Consider the following 20446-nt stretch of genomic DNA (forward strand, 5'->3'; position numbering starts at 1 on the left):
CCCCTCCCAACTCTATAGGCTTTGAGTGGGTGCTATAAGCAGGATGCCAGAGAGTCCCCATCACATTGATCACAGTTGTGTTTTCAGCTGGTTCTAGTCCCAGAAAGGGTTATAGAAAAGGAGCAGAAATCCTCTGGAAATCCAACTTCTGTGGCCCCCTAGACAGTGGGTGTCCTGGGAAGGGAGGGAAGTTCTTTGCGTCACCAAACACACCACTTACACTACAATCACCATGTACCTATCCAGGACCTCAGACTTAGTGAAATGAATTACACTTACCACAAGTAATGTTTTGATTGTCACAAGTGACATCGGTGGAAAGTTTGGTTAGGTCTTGGGCACACTCCAATTCAGCAGCATCTTCATAACATTTTCGGTGCTGGAAACAACAACTGGACACATGGTTGGGGAGAAAATTAAAACTTGGGGAGTTAAAGGAAAGAACTCCTTGTTTATTTAATTGTCACTAGAATAAAGAAGCAGCTTGCTAGAGTGGAAAGAAACCTGGATTCAGACTCAAAGGACACCTGAATTCAAATCCCACTTCTGGCACTTACTGCCTGTATGACCTGCTTAACCTTATGGACCTGCTTCCTCCTCTGCAAATAAGGGGGTTGGACTATATTACATCTAAGGGAACTTCTAGTTCTAGATCAATAATAGTACAATTTTTCCCCAGTAGAAGAATCACATACAGCTACCTCCCTCTAGACAAATTATATTTAAAATCAGAGTTTGAAAGAAGAACATAGAATGTCAGAATATAATGTTATAGTTAGAATATAGAAGGGAACTTGGAGTGCAGAACATTAGAATATAGAATGTTATAACTGGAAGGAATCTTAGAGATCATTGAGGCCAATCCCTTTGTTTAACAGGTGAAGAAACTGAGAACTTACTGAAGTAAGCAAAAGCTGGATGGCCCCTAGAGACAGAACCCATTCTCTCCAGGGACAGCACATTTCACCTTTGGCTAGCTCTAATTATTAGAATATTTGTCCTTACATTGATCCTCAATTACACTCTTGTCCCCTTAGTTTTGCCTTAGCAGGTCAAATCTAATATCTCTTGCATAAGATAAGTTTTAAAACATTCAAAGGTGACTATCATGTTCTACCTAAGCCTTTGCTTCTCCAGGCTTAACATTCCCAGTTATTTCAATTAATTTTTATACAGCTTGATCTTGTGACTCTTCACCATCCTGGTTGCATTCCTTTGGATGAGCTCCATCTTTCAAGTGTCTATATCTTATCATCCTAGCCAGAGTCTAAATACTTCGTGGCTACAGATCATTTCTTGACATATTCCTAGAACGCTCCACTAGGAACTTTTGCTTAAGTTGATATCAATCCAATAATCAAAACTTTTTGGGTCCAGTTACTTAACCAAGTACAAATATGTATATATGTTTTTGTGTGTCCTTATATTCCATATATATTATATACGTATATACGTGCATTATATTTCTCATGTCTCTTATAGTCCTTTGTAGGTTATCTAATTTCCATCTCTTCATCTTAACCACAAGGATTTCATAATAACTGATATTCACACAGCATTTTGAGGCTGACAAAGTGCTTTCCATACTGGATCGTATTTGATCCTCATCAAAGTCCTGTGAACTAGGCCCCATATGTATTTCATTCCTACTTTACAGGTCCAGAGAGTGATTTAGGATAATCAGCTCATAGATACAGAGGTGGAAAGGGACTCAGAAGTCTTTCCATCTAATCCAAACACTTAATTTAACAGAAAAGGAAACTGAGGTCCATAAGGAAACTGCCTGAGGTCACAGTGGTGGAGCTATCATTGCAACTTCAAGTCCATCATCTTTATGATGACACAGTGTTGGCTCTGCCAAATGCCTTGCTGAAATCAGGTGCACTACATATATGGCATCCTTCTAATCTAGGAACTGTTCAAAAAAGGATATCCATCAGCACAGTGGTACCATGCTACTACGAGCTCAATATATGTTTGTTGATTGATGGACTGGGCAATCAAAACTTCATATCCACCTAGGGCAAAAGCTGCCTTCCATCAGGCAACTTGTGACATTTGAGATAGAAAAATAATGGGTCTCTGAATAAATCTGCTAAGATTTATTTGGATTTGGTATGCAAATCTCCAAGGAAACTACCTCTCCTCCAGTGCTCCCTCTGGGCCTCTGGTACCCTCTCAGACGGTGTGAAAAAAATGAAATTGGATGTTCACCCATCCATCAGTTTTCAACATGAATGATTTAGTAATTCTGATCTGGCCATGACTTTGATGGATTGCTGCTTTGCTTCTCAGTCTCCAGTGCCTACACAATTGTGAGCCTCCCACTCCAATCCCTGCAGTAGAACAAGGTAGTGGGCAACAGGGGAAGGATTTCCTCCTCCTACCAACTCATTGAGCTGAATCTCTCTCTCATTTCCAAATGTAAATATGTATATTCAAGGACTCTTTCTTGCTGAGAGTTTGTGAGACAGAGACAAACTTTTGCTTGGAGGTCTTTAAAAACATGCAGAGGCCATTGGGAGGTTCAAAAGTTTGTTTTTTGGTTTATTTGTTTTTTAATAATACAAAAGTCACTAATCCCTCCTAAAACACAGAGGCTTCACTTTTAATAACTTGACACACTAAAGTGAACGGAGAGGCCCAGGTCCCTCTAATGACCCATGTCAAGGGCTTACTTTGATTATATCAAGCTTGTATGAGAGTTACTCCATTCATGGGCCTCTGTTAGGTTTTGAGGAATATTAAGATGAATGAGACAGTTTGTCCTGTGATAGATATTTAGATCCCTACTTTAGTCCAATCAGTATTATCCAGTTTAATGTGATTCCATAGAGATAGCAATTATTAGTGTCATATTTATCTACTAATACACACTTAGTCAGCCTAGCCAACTAATATAATACAGAAATTACATATATTAATACACATTTTATATATATCATGTTTAGGGATAGTTAGATAAGATAGATTCTTTCTTATAATAGGTTCCAAACTCTAAGCTATAAGTTCGCTAGTTTGTTATAAAGTCCACTTGGCTAACTTCAAGAAAGTAGGCCCTTTTGGCCTGATGAGTGCATGACCAAGGCCAATGTGGGCGAAAGGACTCCAGACCTCTGCCCTCTTTTGTTTAATCACTGTGACTAAGCCCAGTGTGGGTGGGGGATAAGGAAAGTTCCCCAAATTATTTTTGTAGGACCATCTTCTCTCGCCCAGCATTAGGATGTATCCATCTTATGAACAGTTAGAGGAGATGACTCTTGAGCCTTGTCTATCCTGCAATCACCTATGGTGATGCAGGGTCAAAAGCAAGGTCTATCAACTAATGAGACTCTATATTTTACTTTGCTTCTTCTCTGCATCTGGGTATCAAGAATTATAAAAATAAGCCCTTGGGGGCAGGGGGCATCTCATATAGCAAGGAAGCTCCAAGCTTCTACTCATTAAAGAGGGCCAGATCCCTTTAATAAATGGTTATTTACTTGGAGCTCTGCCTCAGTGTCTTTTATTGGAGATTGGACAATTGTGGACCCCACAGAACTCAAGAAGCTCAACAATAGCCCAAATTTACTTAGCTCTCTCTAAAGCCTTCTTGCAAACATTTCATTGGATCCTCAAAATCCTGTAAGGTGAAGAGTGCAAAAATTATCATCTTCATTTTACAGATGAGGAAACTGAGGCTCAGAGATATTAAGTAACTTTCCTAAGGCTACACTGTAGATAAATGGTAGGGTCAGGATTTGAACTCGGGTCTTCTACCTCCAAATACAGTGCTCATTCCATGCCTCCCATATAGTTTACAGTGAGTAAAGTAGAAAGAGATCTTGATTAAGTAAATGTTTGCTGCTTCAATACTTCAATAATGTATGGTTTCTACAGTATGGGTACTCCTTCCACTGACGGATTGCAACCCTTCTAGGACTTAATAGAATTATAATAACTAGCATTTTTATACTGCTTTAAGGTACACATTATCTCTTTGAATTCTTACAACAACCCTGGGAGGTAGGAGCTATTATTATCCCTGTTTCCCAGAAGAAGAAGTTGAGGCAAACAAAGATTAGGTGACTTGCTCAGGGTCATACAGTCAGTTGAATGTCCGTGGCTGGATCTGAACTGAAGTCTTCCTAGTTGTTGTTGCCAAAAAAAGTCATCACTGTAGCCGATTTGGTGATGAATATCTCTAAGCTTGGCTAACTGAAGCCTTGGACAACAAACACGCAGTCCCTCACTGGATTGCTACTTGAAGCTTTTCCAGCTTGGTAGAGCCTGCCTAAATATCACCTTTGAGAATCCAGGGACATCTTCACACCACAATGTGTGTACTGTTATATTCCATATATATATCCACACACACACATGCACACATATATCCTTATGCATAATACACACATATATGTATGTAATATAACAACACACAAGGACATATGTAGGAATATAAGGATATATATACACACACACACACACACACACATACATATGTACTTGGAATATTAGGACACACAAATACAAGGACAATATAGTACTATAAGAACACACACAAGGAATATGACACATACACCTATATACATATGCGTGTATAACACAAATGTGGAATATGTATATACATGTGTGTATTTCATATCCCTTATGTGTCCTTATATTGCTATGTCTTTAAATTTCTTGTATCTGTGTGTACGCACAAATACATATATACATATGTGTCCTAATATTACAATATTGTTCTTGTGTATGTGAGCATACACATGTACATACATATGTGTATGTCCTTATATTCTCTCTATAAATATGTGTGTATACATATATACTCTTATATATATATATATATATATACTTGTTTTTGTATATTTCCATACATTCCATATATATGTATGTGTATTATGTGTTTATATAGGTGTGTATCTTATATACCTTGTGTGTGTTCCTATATACTTATATAATATCCACATGCATATGTACACACACACACACACACACACACACACGGAATATAAAGACACATGCATATGCAGGACATTTACAGGAAATATGAGAACACACACACACACACATATATATATATATATACATGTATGTATGTATTCTTATATCCCTTGTCATTCACATAAATATAAACTTAATTAGACTTGTCTAAAAATAGAATATATATGGGGTTTCCAAAATGTCTTGGTGCAGTTTTAAGCTATTTAAATTTAAAATTGCACCAAGACTTTTGAGATACTATATAGCTCTCTAACTCTAGCTCTAGCTCATTCTATACATACATACATACATACATACATACATACATACATACGTGAATGAATCAATATAACAAGATAGGTATATACATATCTCATTATATTACACATGTGTGTATATTTGTATATATATATAGACACACATCCATTTTTTGTTTAGTCATTTCAGTCACACCCAACTCTTTGTGACACCATTTGGGGTATTCTTGCAAAGATACTGGAGTGGTTTGCCATTTCCCTCTCCAGCTCACTTTACAGATGAGGAAACTGAGGCAAGCAGGGTTAAGTGACTTGTCCAGGGTCACACAACTAGTATGAGTCTGAAGCCAGATTTGAACTCAGGGAGATGAGTCTTCCTGACTGTAGGCCCAGAGCTCTATCCACTGTGCCCTCTAGCTGACATCATCTATTTATTGATATATACGTGTGCATGCATATTTGTTTCTCTCTTTCTCCCCCCCCCCCTTGTATTTCATGTATTAATTTTCTCACACATCCTCAAAGAACTTAATAGTTTGAACTTTCTTGGAATGGAATAGTATGTCTCAAGAAGCCAATGGACCTGAGTTGCTCCAACCCTGTCTAGCTGATGTTGCTATTCATAATTCCTGTTACTTCTGGAAGCCAATAACATGGCTTCTTCCCCAAGTCTTCGATTCTAGGAACTCACCTGTCAGTCTCATCAATGGGTTCCCCCTCCATCTCAAAGCGACAGGAACAGCCATAGTCTTCAAAGTCCTTGGGGCAGAGGCCAGCCACACACTTCAACTTGCTCACAAATTGGAGCAAGTCTGGGAAGTTGGTGAAGATGGCCTGCAGCCAGGTAAAGTGGGAGCCCAAGCAGTCTGCAGAGAGGTGAGGGAAAAATAAAGAAGTTCTTTGGGAGTAAGGACATGGAAACTGAAGCCTTCATCTAAATGCTACAAGCAGTTCTTGTCTAGGCCATTCACTACCTTGCCATTGTCATGGTATTCTTGATCATCAAGTATTTATAGATTACTTGTTATGTGCCCGGCACTGTGGTAAACACAGTGAGAGATATAGAAGAGTTTTGTATGGTATAGGGCAAAGAGCCTTGGAGTGGGTATGAGAAGACTGAGTTGTAGTCTCAGTTCTACCATTTAGTACTTTTATTACCTCAGGAAAGGTTACTTACTAGTCCTTAGTTTTCTCATCTGTAAAATGAATATAATACTAGTGATTAGATAATCTATAAAATGGGGGTAGCCTATCACCAGTCTGAGAAGCTTATTGTTGAGACCATATGAGAGAATGTAGGTAAAATTCTCCACAACTGTAAAGCGCTATTTAAATGTTAACTCCTGCTGGGTGGCACAGTGGATAGAGCGCCAAGCCTTCCTGGGTTCATATCTTGCCTCAGACACTTACTAGCTGTGTAACCCAGGGTAAATTATTTAACCCTGTTTACCTCAGTTTCCTCATCTGTAAAATGAGATGGAATAGGAAATGGCAAAGCACTCCAGTGTCTTTGTCAAGAAAACCCAAAATGGGGTCATGACTGAACAACAACAATATTACTATTGCAGAGGGACAACAGAAGCGCACTATAAGTAGGGACCCTGAAGTTGGAGCTGTGGAGCTATATGCATGCTTGGGTAAATTATTTTTCCTCTCTAGCCTTCAGTAAGAGGGCCCCTAGAAGTGGCAGTTCTTGTATAATTCTAATATAGCCATCATATATTTAGATATGTGTCCTATCTCCTCTGTTGGATTCTAAGTCCTGAAAGCAGTGATTCTACTTGTCCAGATTGCCTGATAGCTGCTCCAGTATCTAGTATGATACTTATAACCTGCTAAGAGAGTGTGATACAGAGGAAAAGATGTTGAATTTGGAGGCACAGAGGACTTGGGTATTCCCAGCTATTGCACTGAGCCTGTGTATCTAGATAGAATCACTTAACGTCTCTAGGATTTAGTTTCCTCATTTGTAAAATGTGTGTGCCTGCAGGGGAATGGATTTGATGATCCTAAGGTCCATTCGAGCTTAAATCAGTGATTCTATGATCCTATCTATACAGTCCATCCTTTCTAAGAGGTTTTTGAATGAAAGGAACTCCAAGCATCCCCAACAGTGATAACATCTCCCTCAGTATTATCCTTTCAAACTAGGGATTCAACTCACCAAAAAATAATGTTACACTTTCCACATCTTTAAATGCCCCATTGAAGACTGTGATGTTATCTAAAAAGAGAAGAAAGATGTAAAGTTAAAAAAAATGTGTTATTGTGAAAGGGATAATAAGTTTGTATAAAGATATGGTCACACACCATTTTGCTGGAGCCTAGAGAAGGCTTAGGATGGGCATTAGAATTGTCTTCTGTTCCCACTCTCAGGAAGGTAAGATAATTGATCTGGGGGAGAGTTTTAGGGGGAGCTGTTATCAATAACCATGTCACTAAATAACTGCCTGGGAAATAGAAAAAGGAGGTTGACTTAGGGCCAGAAAAAAAATGGTATCAAGTCATTGAAGGGGCCAGTCATACGATATTGTTGTTTGTCCTTTTTTTTTTTTTTGAAGAGGATCGATGACTCTTGCTTGAATTGGATTTAAGTGTGGCAGAGTTGCTCAAAGTCATCAGCCTCCCTCTCTCTTCCACAGTCATTGAAGTCCAGTGGCAGGACAAAAGACAAAAGTGGCTAGGGCTTGGGATGCAGTGGATGACCTTGGCATCTTTGATGTCTGACTAAGCTCTAAGCACTGCACAGAGCGTGCTTCAGCCACCTTCATGGCCATTGGAACAAATTGTTCTCATCTGCCCATTCCACTGGGGGAAGTCTTCACATATTTGGCGTAGACATCTGCCTAACTCACCAAAGGGTTTGAGGCCTGTCAGTCACCCTCAACCTGATGTAGCCTGTCTGTGGAGACAGCCTACCAGGGTGTGGTTGCTGCATATGCTGCAGCTTTTTGGAGCCACAGGTGAGCATTGGGTGGCAGGTGGACACCAAAGTTGGATAAGCAGCCCTGTAAAGGGCTCAGCAAGACCTCACACAAGAGATGCTAGTCCTTCCTGAATACCTCACACGTCCCCTCACCCGGTCACACACTGTTGTCACTAAGGAATGACATTGCTGTGTGCCATAGCCTGTGTTTCCTATGCGATGTCCCTGATCCTTAAGCCTGGCAGTGTTAATGGTTTGGGGATCCTTCTCAATTTGGTAGAACAGTAGGGAATGCTGCTTTGAAGGACTGTAGTCCCAGATTGACTAGTTTAACTTGAGGGAGACATTTGGGAGGAAGACTGGTGTGGTAGGAAATTTTTCCACTGACATGGCAAGTTCACTGAGGCTAGCTAGTTTTGAGAGAGGTCAATATGACCTCCACAGGGGCACTGCTTGGGCTGTAATAGCTGTTTTGATTGGAGTTCAAGTTAATACAACTTTCCTAATTATGGCTCAAGGGGCAAGACTCCAGACTCTCCAGAGTAACATATGGAGCCATTTGACGAGTTAATGTGCAGAGAAGGTTTGGTCAATAAATGCCTTGTCCAAGGTTCCTTGTTTATGAGGGTGAAAGGAAATTTTGGGTGGATAGAGGTTTTAAATATAAGTCTCTGTTCCAGGCAGGGACATCATGAGAAAATAGTCAGGTGCAAGCATTGTCTACTCCTTCTGACATAACCCTAAAAGTACAAAAAGGGAAGATGGAATAACTGGAATGGCTAGTCCCTTCAAGAAAAGGGCAAGAAGGAAGTTAGAGATTGAGGGTGGTAGATACGAATGACTTGAGATGCTAAGCCCCCTCAGCTGAACCCTAGTGTGGACAGCTGATCGAAGGTATGTTCTTATACCGTTCTTGGTAACATGGAATGCCAACAAGCAGAAAGAAAAACATGCATATGGCTAAACCTATATGTTTGACAAGGGAGGGAGCATACTCTGTAAAGCAGATAGAATTGCAAAGGGAAAGTCTCTAGAATATGGACCAGGTAGAATTTCAAGGCACATGGGAGCTAGGGATTGTTGCTGACCACTAGGCTGAAGGCTTTGTGCTGGTTATATAGTGCCTGGCATTTTCACAGTGACAAAAACACCTAGCCCCAAAGTTCTGTGCCTTCTCAGACATTTCAGGAAGTTTCCTCTTTCTTGAGAAAGCTGAATCCACTACCATTATGGGTATCATCTCCATGGTAAGCAGGGAGACAAAGTAGGTCAGATGCTCACCAGAACTGGAACCAGCACAGAGACTATCATGTATCCTTGCCCTGTAAGATATATTCTGAAAAGCTAGGTAAATGGGGCAGTGAAGGGGTGCAGCAGATAGAGCACTGGCCCTGGAGTCAGTAGGACCTGAGTTCAAATCTCACCTCAGACCAGACACTTGACACTTACTAGCTGTGTGACCCTGGGCAAGTCACTTAACCCCAACTGCCTCGCCAAAAAACCCCCCCAAAAGCTAGATAAACCTTTTTTACTCTCCGTGTCAAATCAGTCATTTATAACCCTTAGGATGGCTTCTTCAGCCTCTTATAATAACTGGTGTAGCAGACAGGATGGTGAAAATTACTTCCCTGTTCAAACAAGGAAAAAGAAAAGTCATTAGACACCTCCAGCCCACCAACACATACATTCAGGGATAGTCAGACTGTGGAATCCTGTGACACCACAGCTGTGGGCAGTTTTATAGAAGTTCTACTGGCAGAAGAAGTTGGGAGGGTATTCCCATCAAATCTGAGGGGTGAAGATGGTGGGGGAGGGAAAGCATGGCATACTACATACCAAGAGGCAGGATTTGCAAGAGAAAGAAAAACCTCTAAATATTTTAGAAACACAGAGATTAACTCCTTTACCACCAGGGAAAACAAACTTCTTTATCTGTCTCATAGGAAGATGCATTTTTTTCCCCTTCTGTCAAAATCTCCCCTTCTCCATCCTCAGCTAGACTTAGTAAGAAAAATTCAAAAGATTCTCACTTATATTTCTTGGAAATCCTGGAGTCATTTCTGATGGAAGGTCAGGTGTGTCTCCATTTTGTCCACCTATTTATGACAAAGAGATTGGAAGGAAAGGTTTTTATTTTTTAATTTTTTTGGTTAGGCAATTGGGGTTAAGTGACTTGACCAGGGTCACACAGCTAGTAAGTGTTAAGTGTTTGGTATGAGGTTGGATTTGAACTCAGGTCCTCCTGACTTCAAGGCCAGTGCTCTATACATTGTACTACCTAGCTGCTGCGAAGGAAAGGTTTTTAAATGATAATGAAAATCTCCCTACTTGGTAAGGATGGTGAAGCAGGTAAGGAGTGAGAGAACAAATGGAGTGGAAACACATCTATCTGTATTACTTGTATATCATGGATGGAGAGGCTACACTAATATCAGGATGTAAAGCAGTGGCCACACACGCCATCTTGTGCTATTGAGCTGGCTCTTTAGAGCTTAGAGATATTCAGTTTGAGATGTTTCTGAGATATCCAGTTTGAAATGACTAATAGGCAGTTAGGGATGTGTGACTGTAGATCAGGACAGAGTTTGGGGCTGGATATAAAGTGGGAAAGTCATCTGCAGAGAGATGCTATTTAAACCCATAGGAGCTGTTATGTTCACTGAGAGAGGAGAGAAGAGGACACAGGACAGAATTTTGAGATATACCCAAACCTTCCAATGAAGAAGTGATCAGACTGGTAGGAGGAAAACCAGGAGTGAATAGTGTCATGAAAACCCAGAAAGGAGAGGGTAGAGGGTATCCAGGAGGAGACAGTGGTCAGCAGTGCTGTATGTGGAGACTTGGTAGGAAAGAGAGAACCATAAAAGGGTTGTTAATAGTGGGAGTGACATGATTAGAGTGGTGCATTAGGAAGATGAATCTGGCTGCTGTGTGAAGGATGGTTGGGAGATGAGATACCCCAGGAGTGGGAAAAAAACTGTACGGGAATCTACTGCAATGATCAGTGAGAGCAAAACCCTTTACAGTTAGGGAAATTCCATCTGTATGCCAAAAGTGTCATGGAGTTCTCATGCATCATGTTTTGGAAAAATATAAACCTTTCCAATGAAAAGCAGGTCTTTATTGTGATTATGAAAGAAAGAACCTTGTAAGGTGCTAGTCAGTAGCACAAAGACCCTGTAATAGCTTTGGCATCATTCAAATGCAACGTAATTGCTCCCAATCTGTTTAATTAGCGTAACAGCTACTGATGTAAGAATGGCTGCTCCCCACTGGAGAAGCAATTGCAAAATATTATCTCCTACTTGATAATTACTACATTTTTATTTTCTCCATGAGACTGATAATTAAATTCTATTCCAGAATTCTAGTCAATATTATTACCAATAGGTGCTAATGAGCTACATCTTCTTTTCTTCATTTCTACTTATTTTCAGCAGGTCAACTCTCATACACTTTCACTGTAGGTTGTAAATGCTTCCGTCCCATCAGGACTTGGAAGAAAGCATAAAAGTAAAGTGGAAAGAGCACTTCTGACTTTGGAGTGAGAGAATCTGGATTCAGATTCATCCTCTGATCCTTACTGACTACATGAGCTTAGGGAAATACTTAGCTGCCATGGGCCTCAGTCTTCTCATCTGTAAAATGAGGGTGTTGGATAAGGTCACCTCTGAAGTGCCTTCCAGCTCTAAAATCTAAGACTCTGATCCTATGAATGAGTTAGTTCACTTAGAAGAATCAGAGGTGGAGAAAGATAGGGAACCAAAAGAGGAAAGCCATACAGGCAAAAATTCACGGGATTGAAATCAGTGTTGGATTGATCGGTTGGCATAACATGGTACAGTGTGGGTAGGACAACTTGGAATTAAATGTAGGTCAATCCATTCAATCCATCAATTATCCTCTCTCCACCTTAAAGTAACTGCCCTTGTCAGGTGAGAACATCTCCCTGGATGGACTTAAATATCTCTATTTATCATCATCCAGTCAAAGGCATTAGACTAGGTTGTGAGACACCTAGTCTTGACAACCGTAGCTTGTCAAGCCCAGCTGGTTTCTAGTCTCCTCTTTGAGGCTTGATGCAATGTTGTCCTACTGTAACTCAGAGCACCAAATGTGCCACATCTCTTGTCCTCCTGCAAGACTTTCATCTGGTCATCATTTTTCTTTCCTTTGAGACTGGGTAAATTCACTGTCTTCTGTTTCTTGTTAGATCAGGGAGGGATTTGGGCAGAGTCCCTGCTATGTGGTATCCTTACAGAAACAGCCTGAGTTATAACGTTGTGAATTTCCTTGTGCTCACTTCAGTGGGCATGTGGAGTTGATTGGAGGGTGTGTGTGTGTGTGTGTGTGTGTGTGTGTGTGTGTGTGTGTGTGTGTGTGTATAAGAGTGCTGAGTAAGAACCTCAGTTCTCCAGAGTTAATTCATGGAGTTTTTACCTTATGCAGAGGAGGAGTTCTACCTTCTTATCTCATGGATTCAGATGTGATGGCTCTATTATCTGGTATATAATTCCTTTTTTTTTTTTGATGTTCTGGTTTTGGAATGTTTGTAGCAAGAAGCTATTCAGATCTCTTGCTGGTTAAATTATTTTCTTTTAACCTCAAAGAACTCTTCTAACTCTGAAGTTTCTCTGATTCTAGTTCAGAGAAGAAGAGACCAATGCAGTCTGAAGTATTTGGAGGAGACTTTATATTTGTATTCATTATCCCTGCCCATTCCTCAGTACAATACAAGTTACTTGAGGGAAAATACTGTTTATTTGTTTTGTCTTTGCATACTCAGCACCAAGACAATGCCTTGAACATTTTTGGAAGGTCTGGACCTGTGATTTTACCTGGCATAGGGACCTCCCAGTAAGGAGATACCCTTACTGATATAGATAGCAATTCATCTGTAGCTTACAGACTTTGAGAGCTGCCTGTTACTGAAAGCTTAAATGAATTGACTATACAGCCAGTACGTTTCAGAAATGGAAATTGAACCAAGTTCTTCCTGACTCTTAACCTGGTTCTCATATTTCAACAGTAGGCACTTATGCTAATAAGCATTTGTTGAATTAAACTGAATGTTAGAGGTGGTGAGACTTGAAAGATCTTAATCCATGTTGAATTAAGACAGGCACAGAGGAAAATAGAGGGCTTTCTATGCAGAGAGAATAACCTAACTAAAGGCAGAGAGGTAGGAGGGAGTATGCTGTGTGGAGGCATGGTGACTATGCCAGTGAACGGTGTAGGAGTTTGGATCCAATGTATTTATTGATCAAGGGTGGCTCATTTGGAAAGAAGTTGTACAATTAGTTCAGTTTTGGTGACACTATGGTCAGAGAGAGATGGGGAAATCAAGATAGTTTAGTTAAACTGGTGAATGGATAGATAAGGTAGATAATTTGTAGAGCTAAAAATTAATTTAAAAACTCTACAAGTTTTACATAACAATATCTTATGTTCGTAGACCTTGTCATATTTTCCAAAGCCCTTTTATAGGTCTAGAGCTATAAGGGACCCCAGAGCCCACCTGGTAAACCCCTCCCACCCCATTATACAGACGAGGAAATTGGAGCCCAGGCAAATTAAGTGACTTGCTCAGGGTCAATCACAGGGTTGATGTTAAAAGCAGGATTTGAGCCTTCTGACTTTCAAGAGAATACCCTTTCCATTGTACTATACTGCCTCCTTTCACATCCTTCTTCTTATTCGATCCTCACCACAAGTTAGGTGGTGACCAGGATAAGCACTGTTGTTTTTGTGTTACAGAGAAGCCGCAAAGACTGGGGCTGCACTGGCAGATCATTTTTCGTAATGGAAAATCTTGAGTTCTGAACCTGATGTGTTTCTGTTGTTTGAGGACTAGCCCAAAATATGTTTGGGGAGGCTTATCACAAGGAAGTTGGTTGGCTACCAGAATAACTTGTTTTCTTTCTTTTTTTTTTTTTCACAGCAAACTGTCATATGAAACCATCTGCTAAGGTATGAAAGAGAGGAGGAGAATCCACACCAATGAGTTCAGATCCTCTTTAAGTGTTGAAGAATATAATTATGAGCTCTTATTATAATGCACAAGTAGAGAGAGGTCCCAGTATAATTTCTCTATTGGCCTGAGAGTTTGGGCCTTCAGGAAGGTAGGCCACAAATGCAGAAGTCATTTATGTCCATCATGCACTTCCGATATGCATGAAAATATTTTCTGCATTCACACTTAAAGTACCACCCCTTTCTCCCTAGTCCTTTCCCCTCCCCATCCTCCCAACAAAAGTAAGACCTCATTTAAAAGGACATCTTTTAAGCGAGTAAGGTATCTTACTCTATGATGGATTTGGAAAAAAAGGATATTCGCTTACCAGCAATTGGCAACATCAACATACTCATCATGACAAATGCAAGCATGGTTTTCAACCAAAGAATAGAAATGAATCAGTGGCCTGTGGAATGAAGTAAAACATGATGAAGAATATTTGCCCAATTCAATTCAATTCAGTTCAACAAATATGAATTATGCAAACCAAATGCAGCCAGGTAGCCTTTGTCAACGAAAGGTGGTGTAGGTCAGTGGAGAGAGCTCTTGATTGCATATCAGAAGCCGTGCTCCACTTCTAGCTCCCTGCTATCAAGGCACCATGTGACCTTCAGAAAGGCATTTCTCTACCTTTGGGGCTCAGGGACATCCCTAGCAGCTAGTATGCAGAACTTGGATTTGGGCTCAGATACTGAGCCTCATTTTCCTCATCTGTAGCACAGGGCAATGACATCTACAACTCGCGTGGCTGTTGGAAAGAAAGCACTTAGCAAATATTAATTTGATATTGAAATTTATGGTTCTTCAGAGAAAATTTCTTCATTTTTTCAAATGAGTGTTGGATTAGATAATCCCTAAGATCCATCCCAGCTCTAACATTATGGTGTTATACATTCTTTTGCCAAGGTCTCTTCTAGCTCCCTAGCATTGTTTTTGTTTTGTTTTGTTTTTATAATCAACCGTTGCAGGGACCTGGAAATATTTCACTCTGACACAATGTGCTGATAATACCTCAATAACCATAAAATGTGGATACATCTTCAGAGACAAGATTTTCCTGTATTCAGCAGAGATTCTGACCTGATAATGACATGTCCCCTGGATCTTTTGAGGCTGACAAGCAAAGAACTCCCTAAGACATGAAACCTGTCTTATCACCAAGGACAAACTATTGTGAGTTCAACAGATGAAAGAATAGGATTCCTAATACCCTGAGAATGTTCTCCTTTGCTAGGGAGCTTAAGTTATTTCAAGGGAATCGGCAAACACAGGTGCCATGGGAAATATTCTACTAAGGTGAAAACAGGACACCTACCATTGTTGGACCTACTTAATGCCATGACTATTGGCCATGCCAGAACTGGAATATTTAATTGCTCAATTATATAAATTCCATCAAATCAAACTTTTAAATCATAAAATGTTAGCATTGTAAAAAACATTGGAATTGTAAAATGTGAAAGAGTTCTTAATAGTTCTCTTATTTAGCCCCCCACCCCTGCCTGCCATTTTGGATAGTATAGAGTTAAGGCCAGAAAGGTTAACTGATTTGGCCAAGGTTCACACAGCTAGTAAGTGTAAGATCCAAGATTTGAACCCAGGCCTTCTCAGATCATTGTGTTTTCTGCTATACCTCTTATTACTGTTCAGTCATTCAGTCGTGTCTGACTCTGTGACCTTGTGGATCATATACTCCATGGGGTTGTCTTGGCAAAGGTACTGGAGCGGTTTGCCATTTCTATCCCCAGTGGATTAAGGTAAACAGAGGTTAAGTGACTTGCCCAGGCTGACATGACCAGTAAGTGAGGCCAAATTTGAACTCAGGTCTTCTGATTCCAAGCTCAGCACTCTATCCATTGAGCCATCTGTTGTTGTTCAGTCATTTTTTTCAGTAGTGTCTGACTATTTGTGACCCTGTTTGGGGTTTTCTTGCCCATTTCCTTCTCTAGCTCATTTTACATATGAGGAACTGAGGCAAACAGGGTTAAGTGACTTACCCAGGGTCACAAAGGTAGCAAGGGTCTGAGGCCAGATTTGAACTCAGGAATATGGTCTTCCTGACTCCACGCCCAGCACGCTATCCACTATGCCACTTAGCTGCCTCCTATACCTCTACTGATCTTATTAGGAGTAAGTCAAGTAGACCAGTGAGTCTTCCCTCTATCTCCTCCTCCATTTAAATGCTTAATAACAAGGCATTCAAATTTATAAAATGGTTCACTCCAAAGTCACTGGATATTTCTTAATTGGCAAATCTAATGGCTTTATATCAATCTTCATCCTTCTTGACCTGTCTGCAGCTTTTGATACCATTAATCACTAATTTCTCTTTCCTCCCTTGGTTTTCATGACACTTCTCTCTCCTGTTTCTCCTTCCATCTATCCTATCTTGTCAATCTCATTTGATGGATTTTTATCCAGGTCACTAATCCTAGGTATTCTCTAATACTTTGTCCTGGGTCCTCTTCTTTCCTCCCTCTGGACTATCTCAATTGGTGATATCCTACAGGCAGGATCTTTTTTTAAAAGGGATGACATGAACTTTCATAGGAGATATTATGAGTGCAGCATACACTAAAATATTTTAGTAATGACAACAGCACTTATGCTTTTAACTTTACAACCTGCTTCAAACCAAAAAACACGTGTGACAAAAAAAAAACGTACAAAAAAAAAAAGTACATCACATCCCCCACCCCTTCCCCTGAAAGAATAGGTGGCTCACCAAATGACCTGGGCTATTAAAGATAACTCACTTTTCAAAAATTGAAAAGCAAAAAGGAAAAGACATTTGAATTTACATACATATTAGAATGAATATTACTTTTTTAAAAAATCCCTGGATTTTCAATCAACACTCTCTTTCAGTTGTGAATCTTACAAGTTTCCAGATGCATTTGCTGCTTGGTTGGAGCAGCCCATGATGTAGTGTCTTGTGAGTTCAACTATCATCCCAATGCAGACAATTCTCAGATCTATATATTCAGCCAAGCTTTACTCCTAAGCTCTAATCCCACGTCCCCATCTCTTGCATAGCTACAACTGGATGGCTTGTAGGCCTCTTAAACGCTGAAAGAGAACTCATTGTCTTTTCCTCCAAACCCCTTGCTTCTAAATTTCCTATAATGCAAAAGGGCACAACAATCAGTCTAGTCATTTAGGCTCGAAACTTTGGCGTCGTCCTTGACCCCTGGCTTTCACTCACTTCACATAAACATTGTCAAATCTTGTCATTTTACCGTCACAGCATCTCTTATGTAAGTTCCCTTCTCTCCACTCACTTCACTTGTATACAGAGCCTCATTGCTTGGATTATTGGAATAGCCTTCTAACTGTTCTCTCTGCCTCTAGTCTCTCCCTGCCCTAATTCTTCCTCCATTCAGTGGCCAAAGTGATATCTCGTAATCTCTTAATGTCAAGGATGACACCAAAGTTTCAACCTAAATGACTGGAAGGATTGTCATACCTTTTCACATAAGAGGAATGTAGGAGTTCTGGCTGTAGCAAGCCCCTATTTAAACTCCAGGCCTCCCTATGACCTCAAGAATCAAATAAAAATCCTCTGTCTGGCACTTAACAGCCTTCTCAGCCTAGCCTCTTTCTATCTTTGCAGTCCTCTTAAATTTTATTCCCCTTCACAGTCTAAAATCCAGCTCCACTGGGCTACTTGCTGCTCCTTAGACAAGATAATCTGAACCCCATGCCTTTTCCCTGGCTGTCCTCCATGCCTCCAATGCCTCCCTGCTCATCTCTGCCTCCTGGACCCTGCCTTTTCAGGCCTTTCCTTCCCCTGCTCCTCCCCCACCAGTTTCTCCTGACTTCTGAGATCACCTTCCATCTCCTCTGTATATATCTTGCATACACAGATATTTGTTGTTTGCACCCCATTCAAATGTGAGCTACATGAGAGAACAGATCACGTTTTTGCTTTTATTTCTATCTCTAGCTAGCACTTAGTGCCTGGAATATTCTTAATGGTTGTTGACTGAATGGATACCCCACCCCCTTGCATGCCCTCCCCCCAAGTTCTTTTCTTATTTCAGTGTTTAGTTGGTTCCTGCAGTCTCGGGATTTCCACATGTCATACATTACCCTTCTGCTTATTCATTTCTGTCTGATTAACCTGTCCTGCTCTTCTCCCCTGCTTTTACTTACCATTCTGTTTTCAGTGGCAGGCAGCACTAATGACTTACATTAGCCCAGAAGGATGTGAGGAGTGTAAAGATAATCTTTCATTCCAATGCAATTCTTTTTTTTTTTTTAGTGCAGCAATTGGGGTTAAATGACTTGCCCAGAGTCACACAGCTAGAAAGTGTTGTGTCTGAGGCCAGATTTGAACTCAGGTCTTCCTGACTCCAGGGTGGGTGCTCTATCTATTGCACCACCTAGCTGCCTCCCAGTACAACTCTTTAAAAGGCCTTGAGGCTCACTCCATTGAACCAGCCCATGGAATGCCACAGCATCCCACCATCACCAAGACCAAGGAATATAGTTCTCTTACTCCTCACTGCTACACATATTCTCTTCTTCTCCTGTCAGTATTATTTTTGAAGTATGTAATGGAAGGGGGAGGGGCAGGGAATCACAGGAAAGACAAACAAGAAGAGTAGATCTAAGCAGATTCCACTTTTCAAATCATAACGAGCAGGTTCCTTAGTGACGCCTTCAAATGCTTAGAGCAATTGCTATATCAAAGTACTGATGCAGTCACTTTGAATGCCTCTGTTTGTAAAATAAGGCACAAACTACCTTTCCTTCATAGGTAACATGGAAAAATGGAAAGACTGGGAGTCCAGAGACCTCAGTTTGATTCCTAACTCAGATGCTTTCTAACTGAGTGACCTTGGGCAAGGCACTTGAACTCTTAAAGCCTCAGCGTCCCCATCTGTAAAATGGGGATGATAATTTTTACTCTACCTACCTCACAAGGCTGTTGTGAGTGCTACATAAATATAAGTAATGGTCATTTCCTGGATTTTTCACTATTATCTACAGAGGGAGGGAGCCATAACAAAAAGAATGCTGGACTTAGAGTCGAGTGATGGTTGAGTTCAGATCTTGGCTTTACTCTCTGGCTGTGTCACCTTGAACAAATGACTTAACTTCTCTGATCTTGTTTCATCTCCTGCAAGAAGGGACTGGCAAACTTACACTACCCACTTCAGAGGTTTGTTGGGAGGACAGTACTTTCGAAACTTTAAAGACTAGAAATTGGAGCTGTTTCCATCCACCTAAAAGGCTTTCAACATTGATGTCTGAATTAGTGTGTTTATATCCTGCCCAGATACACCCACACACAGCCACAAATGCAGATAGAGACACGCTGCAAGAAACTTTCATTCATCTGTGCACAGTGGATAAATTTGAAAAGGGGAATTTATTAGTTTCTGTTGGCTTAGGGTACCGTAGAATAAGATGCCTACAGTTCCTTGGAGCCTCACCCACATTATTAAAGTTTAGTTATAGTACAGATCCTGGCACAGGAGCTTAGCATTTACTCATCTTTATATAGAGATGTCCCCATTCCCCCTCAATGATACTCAACCCCCCTCATCCATCATACCCACACCCAAGAGTAGCACATGGATAAAAAATGCTTACCTGAATAGTCTTATTCCAGTGCAGTTGGATGGATGATAATGGCTATGAACAAAGTCAGGACTAAGTGATTTATACCCCCTACTCCCAGTACGGGTGATTACCCTCTAGCCAACAGCCGCTGCTCATTTGTGAGTGAAACTGTTCATAACATGTCAAAACATAATTGGAGGGAGGGGACAAAACAATCCAGACTGAAACACTCAGGGCTCTATATTAAGAAGCTCACCTGCACAGGACATTGGCCAGCAGGACCCCTGTTCAGATACCCTGCCACTAATTAGAAAACAATGGATTCTCTGTTCTCTACCTTCCTTCAAGGCTTTGAACCCTAGAGATATGACTCAGGTTTAGCAAAGGAGCAGCTCAGTGATTAAAGCCGGATGAAAGCCACGCAACATGGCTCCATTTTTCCTCCAGCTGCCTCATCCACAACTGGCTGCATCTGATATCAGTTGTTATTTAGTAGGGATGGCCTTCCAACACCAGTCTCTGTTAGCAGCAAAAAACTGGCGAACAGGGTGACTCAATGTTCAGCCACCATTTTTCTGTCAAAGACCCCTTAAAAATCCCTTTAAACTTTAAAGGAAACTAGGACTTACCAAACCAGCCATTTAGTGGGAATTTCCTCCTTTATAAAGGAACCAGTGCTGGGTTTCTTTAAACAGGTGGCTCCCCTACTGCACC

General features: G+C 40.7%; 1 protein-coding gene across 1 annotated transcript in view; it reads right to left on the minus strand.

Moving 5' to 3' along the window:
- Positions 1–19917, minus strand: part of OC90 (otoconin 90) — a 53558-nt gene extending 33641 nt beyond the window's left edge. Inside the window, exons 1-6 of the mRNA XM_020997922.2 lie at positions 19763–19917; positions 14487–14567; positions 10176–10241; positions 7384–7443; positions 5911–6085; positions 280–392 (exon numbers count right to left, since the gene is read on the minus strand). Of these exons, the coding sequence (XP_020853581.1) occupies positions 280–392; positions 5911–6085; positions 7384–7443; positions 10176–10241; positions 14487–14532 (460 nt within the window). The 5' untranslated portion in view covers positions 14533–14567; positions 19763–19917. The remainder of the gene's footprint in view (positions 1–279; positions 393–5910; positions 6086–7383; positions 7444–10175; positions 10242–14486; positions 14568–19762) is intronic.
- Positions 19918–20446: the final 529 nt, after the last annotated feature.

This window comes from Phascolarctos cinereus, unplaced genomic scaffold, assembly GCF_003287225.1.
Source record: "Phascolarctos cinereus isolate Bilbo 61053 unplaced genomic scaffold, phaCin_HiC Scaffold_4;HRSCAF=312, whole genome shotgun sequence".
In the NCBI taxonomy this organism is placed as follows: Eukaryota; Metazoa; Chordata; class Mammalia; order Diprotodontia; family Phascolarctidae; genus Phascolarctos; species Phascolarctos cinereus.